The 12,258-nt window shown below is 40.7% G+C and overlaps 1 protein-coding gene across 1 annotated transcript in view; it reads right to left on the reverse strand.

Annotated features, from left to right (window-relative positions):
* Nucleotides 1-10,225, reverse strand: part of Ctr9 (CTR9 component of Paf1/RNA polymerase II complex) — a 28,411-nt gene extending 18,186 nt beyond the window's left edge. The window contains exons 1-5 of the mRNA XM_087908563.1: nt 10,008-10,225; nt 8,866-8,964; nt 4,649-4,888; nt 4,097-4,214; nt 2,707-2,796 (exon numbers count right to left, since the gene is read on the reverse strand). Coding sequence (XP_087764689.1) covers nt 2,707-2,796; nt 4,097-4,214; nt 4,649-4,888; nt 8,866-8,964; nt 10,008-10,052 — 592 coding nt within the window. The 5' untranslated portion in view covers nt 10,053-10,225. The remainder of the gene's footprint in view (nt 1-2,706; nt 2,797-4,096; nt 4,215-4,648; nt 4,889-8,865; nt 8,965-10,007) is intronic.
* Nucleotides 10,226-12,258: the final 2,033 nt, after the last annotated feature.

Below are 12,258 nucleotides of genomic sequence, written 5' to 3' on the forward strand. Positions count from 1 at the left end.
TAAAAATTATTATGTATACATATGTGCACACACACACACATACATACATACATACATACACACACATACATACATACATACACACACACACACACTGAACACACATATACACTGGTGCATTCAAGAATAACCCCAGTATTTAAATAGAAAATAAAAAACCCATCAAGACCTTCAAGCTGTGTCCGAGTACATATAGCTGCCGTCATTCACTTCTGAGCTATGCTGATACACCTATCTTATTTTAAGATCATAACAGAGCACACATATGTCTCTCCCTAAGGCAACACTACACTGGACATGGGATCCAGTCTCATCTATTTGAAGACATCAGATAGTACTGCCTGTCATTTTTCCTGCATTATAATATTTTTCCTTTCTGGACCATTCTCAGCCATATTCAAACATTCTACCATCTTACAGAAATATTTCTTGCTTCTATTCCAGCTAACTCCTGTTCTTCCTGAAAACACTCCTCAACTGATGAAACACTTGCTGTCTCTCGTTGTTTTCTGACATTTCCTCTGGCATCCACTATATGAGGTGCATGCCTACTATTCCAGTAAAACTTTTGATCAAGATCACCAGTGATTTGTACTCTGCTAAATCCACCATCAATTCCGCCTGTTTCACTGGCCTAACCATAGAATGCAACACAGTCCATCACTTCCTCTTGGGAAATGTTTTACATTCAAGGACATTACTGAGTTGTTTCTTGTCTTTGGTCACTCAGTCTGCTTTTCTGAGTCTTCCACTTTCCTAACCTCTATACTTTAGAGCCCCTTTCACAGGGGCTGTCAAGGCCAGCAGACAGCACAGACATTTACATCATATAACTCATAACAGCAGCAAAATTACAGCTATGAAGTAGCAAAAAAAATAATTTTATGGTCGGGGTCACCACAACATGAGGAACTGTATTAAAAGGTCGCAGTGTTAGGAAGGCTGAAAAGCACTGCTTGAGTGTGCCAGGGCCCTCTTTCCTGTCTACACTCACTCCCCTGTGTCTTCATGCACTCATCAGGCCTTTGCACATATCAGTGACTTCCAAGTCAATCTGTTCAGTACAGACTTCTTTCATGAACTATGAGACAAAAGCCTGTCTTCTTGTGACTCAGATATTTCAACCTTTCAAGTCTAAAACTAGTTTCTCTTGGACTGTTTGCCAAATGTACTAAAATGTAACTCTACTCTTAAAACTAATTCTTGTTTCTTGTTTCAATCAGCTCTCCTTTCTTTTTTCTGATTTTTAAAAAAGATTTATTTATTAATTATGTACACAGGGTTTCTTCCTGCATGTATCCCTGCAGGTCAGAAGAGGGCACCAGATCTCATTAAAGATGGTTGTGAGCCACCATGTGGTTGTTGGGAATTGAACTCAGAACCTCTGAAAAAGCAGTCAGTGCTCTTAACCTCTGAGCCATCTCTCCAGCCCAGCTCTCCTTTCAAAATACTAGAATGTAACCACATGTACCACCCACCGTTACCACCTTAGCTGTGAGCTTTAATAGTTTGTAACGTGCACACCTGTGCACAGGAGCCTTCTCCCAAGTCCACAATACCTCTGGTCCTTGCCTAGCCGCCCCACATCCTACTCGAGTCTGCATCTAGTTCAACAGTACTCTTACACATAAGTAGATCACACCATTCTTCTGCCCACAACCCCCCAAGGCTTCTCATCTCTGTCAAAAGTTTGGAGTCTCCAATATAATCTTAGATGCTCAATATGAAAAGCATCGGGCAGCAAATGTGAGCTCATTTCTTACTACTTTCCATCCATCTCCACTCTGGATACACTGGCATCCACAGTATTCTCACAACCTGCTCTGCTCTTTCCGGGATAATACTCCCCCATCTATGTGTATTGTCTTATAGGCTGATGTTGTTTCAAGTTCTCAAGTCTCACCAATACCTTTCACAGTATCTATGTTTCTTATTTAATTCACTGGAATATAAATTAAATGAGAGGACAGGAACTTTTGTCTTTGGATTTACTGCTGCATTTTCTGCATAGTTCCTGGCACATAGCTGATATAAAACAAAAATATACTAAATGGAAAATATTTGGGAAGAAAGTAGCACAGGTCAAAAATATGATACAATCTGCCACATAGGTTTTTTTTGTTTGGTTGTTTGGATTTTGAGACAGGGTTTATCTGTGTAACAGCCATAGCTGTCCTGGAACTCACTTCATAGACCAGGCTGGCCTCAAACTCACAGAGATCTGTTTCCTCTGCCTCTTTAGTGCTGGGATTAAAGGCATGTGTCACCACTGCCCAGCCAAGTTTTAAATCAAATAAAACATCAAGAAAAGAAAGAATCTGTGTGTTGGGGGTGGGGCATAAGGTTGATACTGGGTGTCTTCCTCGATCTTTCTCTATTGTCTATACAGAGTCTCTCAATGAAACCAGAGCTCACCAATTCTGGTGAAGGTAGCTAGCTGGCTTGTGCCAGCATCCCATTTCTGCCTCCTGAGTGTTGGGATTACAGATGGCTACCACACCTGCCTGGCTTTTCACGGGAGCAGAAGATACAAATTTCAGGCCTTACTCTTAGGCAACAAGTACTTTTTTCACTGAGCCATTTCCCTAACCCCAGAACAAATAACCTTGATTCTGTCACTACATTACTTGTGAAATATCTTTTTATATTAATTTTCAACATTTTAAGTTGGATCACTAACAGCTTAGAATTAAAATTTTCCCTTACCTGGACATCCTGGGTTAGTACGCAATGCTTTTTTATAGTAAGCAAGAGCTCCTCTATAATCCTTTTTGTTAAATGAAATGCAAGCTTTCCCTGTGGTGATTTAAACACACAAAAAAACACTATCAATTAACGAACACAAATCTGTTTTACACTAATTTATATCTCAGTAAGAAATACTTGAAAGTAGTGAACTAACATATTAAAATGTGTTTTCCATAGGTTGTGCATTAATTTAGTTATAAAACTCTTTATGTAAAATAACAATATAAATAGCTAGCTTGTAGTTACCTATGAAAAGATTATTTGTTGACTCTTTGGAAACAAACAATAACTTAGTCTTTTGATTGCTGTGATAAACACCAGGACCAAAACAACTGGGGGAGGAAAGGGCTTATTTTAGCTTACAGTTTAGTCTATAATGAAGGGAAGTTAGGGCAGGAACTCCAAGTGATGTGGGAGTCCCCTCTGTGTGCTGTGATTACCATTAATGAATAAAGAAACTATAGCAAGGCAGAACTTAGGTAGGTAGGGAAAGCTAGGCTGAATGCTGGGAGAAAGAAGGGCGGAGTCAGAGAGAAGTCATGGAGCCACTGTCAGAGTCAGACATGCCGAAACTTTAGCCAGTAAGTCACTGTCATGTGGCAATATACAGATTAATAAAAACGGGTTAAATTAATATAAGAATTATCCAATAAGAAGCTAGGGCTAATGGGCCAAGCAGTGATTTAATTAATATAGTTTCTGTGTGATTATTTTGGGTCTAAGCTAGCTGGGTGGCTGGAAACCAACAAGCAGCCCTCCTTGCAACATCCAAGGAGAAGTCTGGAGGCAGAAACTAAAGCACGGGCCATAGAGGAATGCGGCTTATTGGCTTGTTTCTCCCAACTTGCTCAGCCAGCTTTTTTTTTAACACGCAAAACTACCCACCCAGGGGGTGGGACTGCTCCAGTGGGCTGGGTGCTCCTCTGTCAATTATCAATCAAGAAAATGCCCTACAGACTTGCCTACAGGCAATCTGATTGAGGTTCCTTTTCCCATTTGACTCTATCTTGTGTTAAATTGATAAAACACTAACTAGGACTCTATATAGACATACACACACACACTAGCTTATTATATTTACATATATATGCATATATGTAACATAATATATTACAATATATAAAAAACACGTACATATTTTATAATATATAATTTATAAACAAAAGCTCTGACAAATTCTGACCAACTAGATTCCTACTATATATCTATCACATATACATACATTATAATCTAATATATATAAAACACACACACACACACACACACACACACACACACACACACACACACGCTCTGGCAAACGCTAACAAACTAGAGATTCCTCAGGTCCCTGCTGAAGAGCACTCACCAAGAAGGGCTGGAATATTGTTTGGAGACTGGTTAAGTACGAAATGAAACTGTGCATCAGCCTGATCCATTTTGTCACCTTCGAGTAGACAGAAGCAGGCTCTTCCCAACAAATGGTTCTGTAATATACAGACTTTATTTAGACCAGAGACAATTTACCAAATGCCAAGCAGGCACAGAGGGCAGAGCACAGCACTCCTCTCTTAGTGGCCAGTGGAGCTGCCATGAAGACTCTCTAAGCACAAATGAGAAGTTTACCCTGAGATGCAAATCTGTGCTGGCAACAATGACAAAAACAAAGGTCACAATTCTTAAAATCTGCTTGAAACTCACCTAAGAACACTGGGATTATGGATTCAACATGTACATATATACTAAATCTGTCCAGATTTAACAGTATAAGGACTAATACAATTCTGATTTTAATAAAACCTTCTTGACTATATCAACAGTTATTTCAGTAAAAATTCTTTTCACAAAGAATCTGCTACACACATATTTTGCTTTCATGTGGTATTTTGGGCTCTCATAAATTCAGACAAATTTGACTTACCTGATCATACATAATAATTTTATCAGCCATTGTATACAACAAGGTTGCTTGTGTGATAAGGTCCTTCTTATTGTCCTTGTTCTTTTCTTTCCGAGCTTGTTGCACATAGTAGGCTGCCAATGTATCCAAGCAAGTCATCTGGTCTTTCTCATGGTCTCGATAGTCCAAGTTGCCATCTATTCGTGCTGCTTCCAGCAACTTTACGAACTCTTCCGTTTTCCCTTGCTTGTAGTATTCCAGCTAAAGGCAAAGGATGAAATTAATATCACCAAACATGTGTCTACACACAAAAACTACAAAATATTTACAGAACCTTCATTTGTAATAGCAAGAATTGGAAGCCAACTATTGATCAACAAGTCAACAAACCAGCTGTTGTATATCTCTGTGATGAAAAGGAGTAAGTCACTAACAGCTATCACAACATAGATAAATCTCAAAATAATTATACTCAAAGAAGCCTGTCCACCAAAGAAATACATACTGTGTGATCCACTTCCTTAAGACTCTAAAAAATATTTAGCAACAAACATGCAACTAGTGGGGCTGGAGACAGCTCAGGGGTTTAAGAGCCTGGCTGCTCTTCAAGAGGTCTTGGGTGGAGTCTGGAAACAGGGGACTGGAGAAGAACTGTAGAAAGAACTCTGGGGTGATGGTCACATTCACTGCTGTCACAGGTACACCCAGACTTAATACCAAACGGTACAGTTCACACATAGTATATCACAGGCCTACTAGACTTGAATAATGCTATTAAAACTGAAACCACAAAAGATATTTCTGCTTCTCATCTAGTAATAGTTTAACCCCAGCACTGAAGTAACAGAGACAGGTAGGTCCTGGAGCTTTTTGGCTAGTCACTCTAACTGAAATGGGGAGTTCCATGGTTAGTGAGACCAAAACAATGTGGAGCCAGATGTGGTGGCTCACACATTTAATCCCAGCATCTGAGAGGTAGGGGCAGATGGATCTCTACGAGTTTGAGGCCAGCCTGGTGGTCTATATAAGCTCTGGGCCAGTCAGGGCTATGTGAAACCTGTCTCCAAAACAAAAAAGAAACAAACAAAAAATGTAGACAGCCAATATTGACCTCTGGCCTCCTCATGTATACATCCACCTCCACATACAAACACGCACATACAACATACATACCACCCTCACTCCCACAGTAAAGAATAAACAGAATCCTAGCTAGGGATATAAATTGCCTAGCATGTTACAAAAGACTTCTCTATAACCAACTTGAGCTCTGGCTTTAGTTCTAACAAAAATTACCAGTAACTTTGGGACAGATGAGTAACCTCCCTAGGCATCTATTTCATGGAGCTACATGCCATTAATAACAAATTCTACCAATTAATAACAAGATTAATAGCTTAATCTCTAGGTGACAGAAAAACTTGACTCTTCTACCAAAAAGGCAATGTCTGCCAGTAATGCTACTTCTTTGTGTATCCACATGAGAATGGAAGACACTTTTTATTGTATTTTATTTGGAAACAGTCTCAATATGTAGCCTAGAGTAGCTTCAAACATGTAACCCTCCTGCTTCAGACCCTGAAACACCTGCATTTAGAACTATGCCACTGCACCCCACTGGGAAGAAACTCTGAGCAGATGTCTCAGGAAACAAAAGCACAGACAGACAGAAAGAACTATGATAAATTATGGTCTGCACAGCAAAGGAGTCAACAGAGTGAAGGAGATGGCTTACACAAAATCTTTGCCAGTCTAACAACAGAGAATTCATCTCGAGAATACATAAAGAACTCAGACAACCACAAACAAACAAACAAACACAAGAATAAGTAAGCCACTCAATAAACAGGCTAATACTGTGACAGATACTTTCCAGAAGGGTTAGTACAAACTATTAAGTACATAGAAAATGTTCAGCATCTTTAGCCACCAGGAAAGTGTATAATGAAAAGTACACTGTGAACTGGGCACGGTGGCACAAACCTACAATCCCAGCACTTGGGAGGTGGAGGAAGAAAAATCATGAGTTCAAAGCCAGCCAAATAGCAGGTTTGAGGCCAGCCTGGCCGATATGAGATTCTGTCTCAAATAACAATAGCATTACCCTAAACAACAGCAGCAAACAAACCAGAGGATGGAAAGATGTTAAGAGCACTTGCTACTCTTATAGGGGACCTGGGTTTGGTTACCAGCAAACTGAATGGCAACTAACAACTGTCCATACCTCCAGTTCTACAGGGCCCAATACCCTACAGGGTCCAGTACCCCCTTTGGCCTCTGAGGGCATCAGGCACACATGTGGTACACAAGCATACATGCAGGTAAAACACTCATACACATACAACATGAATAAATCTTTAAAAGCAAAACAAAACCTCCAAAAAATAAAAAATTAAATTTTAAAAATTATATATGGAGATACTATCTCACCCTAGTTAAAATAGCTATATTCAATAACAACAACAATGTTGGCAAGAACCATCTATACCATTTCTAGTCCTATCTCAAAGGTAATAAAGTAGCATATATAAACACCACCTGCACATCCAAAAAAAAAAAAAAGTAATTTATTTATTTTCATTTCATGTGGATTGGTGTTTTGCCTGCATATACATTTGTGTGAGGATACTAGCTCTCCTGGAACTGGAGTTACAGACAGTTGTAAGCTGCCATGTGGGTGCTAGAAATCGAACCCAGATCCTCTGGAAGAGCAGCCAGTGCTCTTAACTGCTGAGCCATCTCTCCAGTTCCCAGTACATCCATGGATCTATGGAATCAGCCTAAATGTCTATCAATAGATGAATGGTAGATATACCATCCATAAGAGAGTGTTATCTGGCCCATACAGAATGAATCATGTCATATTCAGAAAAATGAATGGAACTAGAGGCCATATAAAAGGTTAAGCATTATACAGATTTTTTTGTATGTGAAGCTGGAATTGAGAAGAGAAAAAGAAAAGAAAGAGGATAACCTCAAAGTAGATGGATTACTAGAAGAGCAAGGAAAGGAAGAGGGTTGTAGATATGACCAACATACAACATATTCATATATGGAGATATCTCAGAGAAATCCATTAACATGTATACTATGCACTAAGCATATATATATTTAAAATGAATACATGAAAGACTGAGCAGGAAGACTAAAAGTTCAAGGCCAGTCTAGTCAATTCAGTAAGACTCTGTCTCAAAATAAAAGGTAAAAACAAGGCTGGGGATATAGCTTAGTAGATGAGTGTTTGCCTAGCATTTGCAAGGACCTAGGTTCAATTTCCAAGATACTTAAAAAAAATGCCCAATTCCAAACTTATTTTTCTGACCATCAAGGTAATATTTGGAACTTCTTACATATCATTATATGAAAGCCACTTGTAGCTTCCCAGTTTAGGAATAATGAGTATAGAGTTTATCTCATACCACTTCTCATAAAAAGGAAACATGGTGCTAGGGAGCAGAGTCTACAGCTTTGAAAGGATCTTCAGCTTGGATTTCGTTGAAAATTTCCAGCAACATTCGTATTATGGAGGCAGCAACAGATGTGACAAACAAACAAACATAAGACTGAGATAAACTTCACTCCTATGCATTAGCTTGGAGCCTAATTACCTTCGAGATCTTTTAGAAGAAAAGTTATGGAAAGCAATGCTTACATAGTCTATCTATCTATACATAAGCTAAGCTTCCCCAAATCATCACTAAGTAATTAAACCTTGATGTAGAGAACTATTTACCTTAAATGAATCTTGTCTTTATCAACAGACATTAATTTACCAGTGGAGTCGGGCAGTGGTGGTGCAGCCTTTAATCTCAGTAGCTCTCGGGAGGCAGATAGGTGAAACTCTGAGAGTTCAAGGTCAGCCTGGCCTACAGAGCAAGTTCCAGGAGGCCCCAAAGTTACAGAGAAACCCTGTCTTGAAAAACAACAACAACAACAAAAAACCCCCCAAAACCAAAACCAAGCCAAACCAAAACAAAATATATATCAGTGGAGCTGTATAACTTTCATCATTTTCTGTAGACCAACCAGGTTGGCCCCAAACTTAGAGCCTGACCTGCCTCTGCTTCCCCAGTGCCGGAATTAGGGCTGTATGCCACCATGTCTGGCAACACTGATTTTCAGACAGATCATTTCATCATGTACAATTCATCTGATTTAATCATGTCGGCTATTACTGTACATGAAAACCAAAATCACATATTCCCAATCAACAAATAATATGCTATATGAATACTGACCGCCAAAGCAATCCATATGTGCAGTTGTGTGTGTTCCTGTTTCAAAATACTGATAACTTCATCTCCCTCCGGTAACTGATCGAAGTCAAGTTCAATGACCTAAAACACAAAATAAATGTTTTATCTCCTTTTTAAAAATTCACGATTTTTGAATGTTCATCAATACACACTTTACAAAGGGTGTATATTCACTTTCAGTGGGGTGAACTAATACATGTTCATATTTAAGGAACACATGGCAAATAGGTTGTAGTCTGATTTGGTGAAAGCACAGCGAAGCAGACAAACCCTGTTAGTTGTCCTCCCATCACTAAACTATAAAATTCCCAACTACTTGCTTATTCAAAAACAAAATGAAACCTTGTATAACCTATAATTCAATAAAGTGCTGATGCCATAGGTCTGGGATCTCAAAAACGCGACCCCAGAGGCCAGACAAAGTTGAATGCCAACACAAATTACGGAGGCAGCGTTGTGTGTCATATACGTGCCTGAAATGTGGGCACCAAAAACAAGAAGAAAAGTGTTCTGGATATATATATATATATATATATATATATATATATATATATATATATATCCAAGACTACTGGATTTTAGAAATAAATTCTACCTCGATCAAATATTAAAGTGTGAAATATCCAGTGAAGCTTTATTCAGACAAACCACATATCACCACATCACCCACGGTGGAGAGTGGTCTTGGCCACTCAGCACTCGGAGAGGCTAAATCTCGGGGCCTTATCTCGCAGAGCGAGCTGTGTAACAGTGTGCCTAGACAGTCTCTTCTTCGAAGGCTCTAAGAGCGACCTCTGAGATCCCCAGGGAGGTTAAAAAAAAAAAAAAAGATTGCGAGTTTGAGCAGCAGGTAGACCCGGGGGGCATCTAGCGCCCTCTGCGATCGGTGAGATTTACCCGGTGCTCACACCCCTGCCCCCCGGAATTAGGAAGACAGCCGAGCCGAGGACTGTCAACAACGAGAAGCTGCAGGCGAACTTTCCCGAAGTCCTTGCAGCCAGAAAGCCGAACAGGTGAACGGAGCCGCGGTCGGGGAGCTCTCCGCTCAGACGCCAAGCGGAGCAAAGTCGGTGCTGGGATCGTCCAAGTTCACAGCCCTCCCCCGCTCAACACTCGGCACCCACCTCGTCAGTATCCCGGAGGGGAATCTCGATAGACCCCCGCGACATGGCGAGCTCGGGAAGAGGGCGCTCCTCACTCCGCCGCTCGGCAGCTCGCTGTCCTGGCTTCCAGCCGTGAAGAGGTGACCGCACCTCACAGCCCACCGAGTCGCCTAAGCTCCGGCTTCTCCCTCTCTGTCGGCCGCTGAAACAACGAGCCTCTGACTGCGAGCGACCACTTCCGGAGGCCCCGCCCCCTGTCCCGGAAGCACTATCGGGAGGGCGTGTCCTGCGCGAGCTCCGCCCCGCGGCTCCGGCTGGTTCCCCTCTGGAAAGACTGATCTTTCTGAGGTTGGGGTTGTCGGTGACCCGAACGCGTTCGGGAGCTCGGCGTCAGCCCGAGAGTGACCCGAACGGAGGTCAGCACAGGCCCGCGCCGAGGGGAGAAGAGCGTGGAAGGCAAAGCCACGCCCCGCGGCGGGGAAGGGCCTCTGATGACGAACTAGCACGTGGGCGGGCCCTCGCCGGGACCCCTAAGTTTCTCAGGGAGCAACTCAATCGTTTATCAGTGCTGCAGTCGTGTTGTCCTTCTGCAGCTCGTTAGGCAAGCCACACTGGTGATATCTTTGTGACTAGTTTAAACAGACATGCTCGGTGAATTCCGAAGTTATGGTGATAAAACACGAATTATTTTTATTTGTTGCATTATTTATTTTTATATGGGGACATGCGACCGAATGTTTGGCGAATGGCGGTCAGGAGACACCTTGTGGGAGTCAATTTTCTTTTCCTAGTCTTGCTAGTCCTGGGAATCGAACTCAGGTCGTCAGTGTTGGTGCCAGGCAGCTTTACCTGCTGAACCATCTTGCCGGCTCTGTTTTATTTTTTGAGAAAGGGTCTCACTCTGTACCACAGGCTGACCTGAAACCCCTGACCTCAGCCTTCTGATTGGTGCGGTGATAAACATGAGCTTGGGCACCTGGCTTTTATATATTTCTTTATGTACTTATATTTCTTTGGAAGCACAATTAAAAGGAACCACTAGATTTGACTTAAATAAAATCAGAAGAATTTGATTAAACCTAAATAATAAAATTATAGAACTTGAAAGAAAACATTTTAACTAATGATTTCATGATAGAAGAGTATTAAATTAGTTTTCTGTGTTTGGGACAATAAAGTAAATAAGGGAAGAATCTCAAATAAATAAGCGAGTAAAAAGTGCCAGTTTAGCTGGGCACGGTGGTGACCGCCTTTAATCCCAGCTCTCAAGAGGCAGAGGCAGGTGGATCTCTGTGATTCTCCTGTGTTCGAGGCCAGCCTGGTCTACAAGAGCTAGTTCCAGGGCAGGCTGCAAGAGCTATAGAGAAACCCTGTCTTGAAAAACAAAACAAACAAGCAAACAAAAAACCCGATTCATCTATGTTTTTCCTCTCAACTCCCTTAAAACCCTTGTGGAGAAATTGTATTAAATTTATGTTTTGAGTTAATGGTTGTGTAAACTATTTAAATGTGTTGGTGTACAAAAGAGTTCCAAAATAGCCTGGAATGGAGTATAGGCTGGCCAGGAACAAAAGAGCAGTTTCCGTTTTCATAAATGTTTGGATCAGTGTTTACCAATATAAATATAGTGCTAACTACATACGTAATTAAAAGAAAGTTTTTTTAGGCAAGGTCTCACTGTGTAGCCTTGAATGACCTGTAGCTCACAGTGTAGATCAGGTTGGTCTCAAACTCACAGAGATCTGTCTGGCTCTGACTTCCCAATGCTTGGATTAAAGGTATGTGCCACCATACCTATCATAACTTAAAAATTTTAACTGCCACATTAAAACATAAAAGCCAGATAAAATTAATTTTAGTGATACATTTGTTTGTTTGTTTGTTTGTTTGTTTTTGAGGCAGGGTTTCTCTGTAGCTTTGGAGCCTGTCCTAGAACTAGCTCTTGTAGACCAGGCTGGCCTTGAACTCACAGAGAGCTGCCTGCCTCTGCCTTGACTGCTGGGATTAAAGGTATGCATCACTGGCGTAGAGATGGATAATTTGCATTGTAATGGATCTTGGTTTATTGATACAAATTTAAGGTCAATTTTGTTATATGTATATTTCTGCTCTTGATTAACGTACCATGTTTGTGTAGCTCATTTAAGAATGTAATGTATAATTAAAAAATATAGGGTAATAGATAATTATCTATAATAGTCAAGCTTGTAGTCATGTTAGTTAGATTTTCTAGATGTATAGAGATATATTTCAGTTAGATAGGTATTTTTCA

The sequence above is a fragment of the Myodes glareolus genome, chromosome 7, assembly GCF_982192425.1.
Source record: "Myodes glareolus chromosome 7, mMyoGla1.1, whole genome shotgun sequence".
NCBI lineage: Eukaryota > Metazoa > Chordata > Mammalia > Rodentia > Cricetidae > Myodes > Myodes glareolus.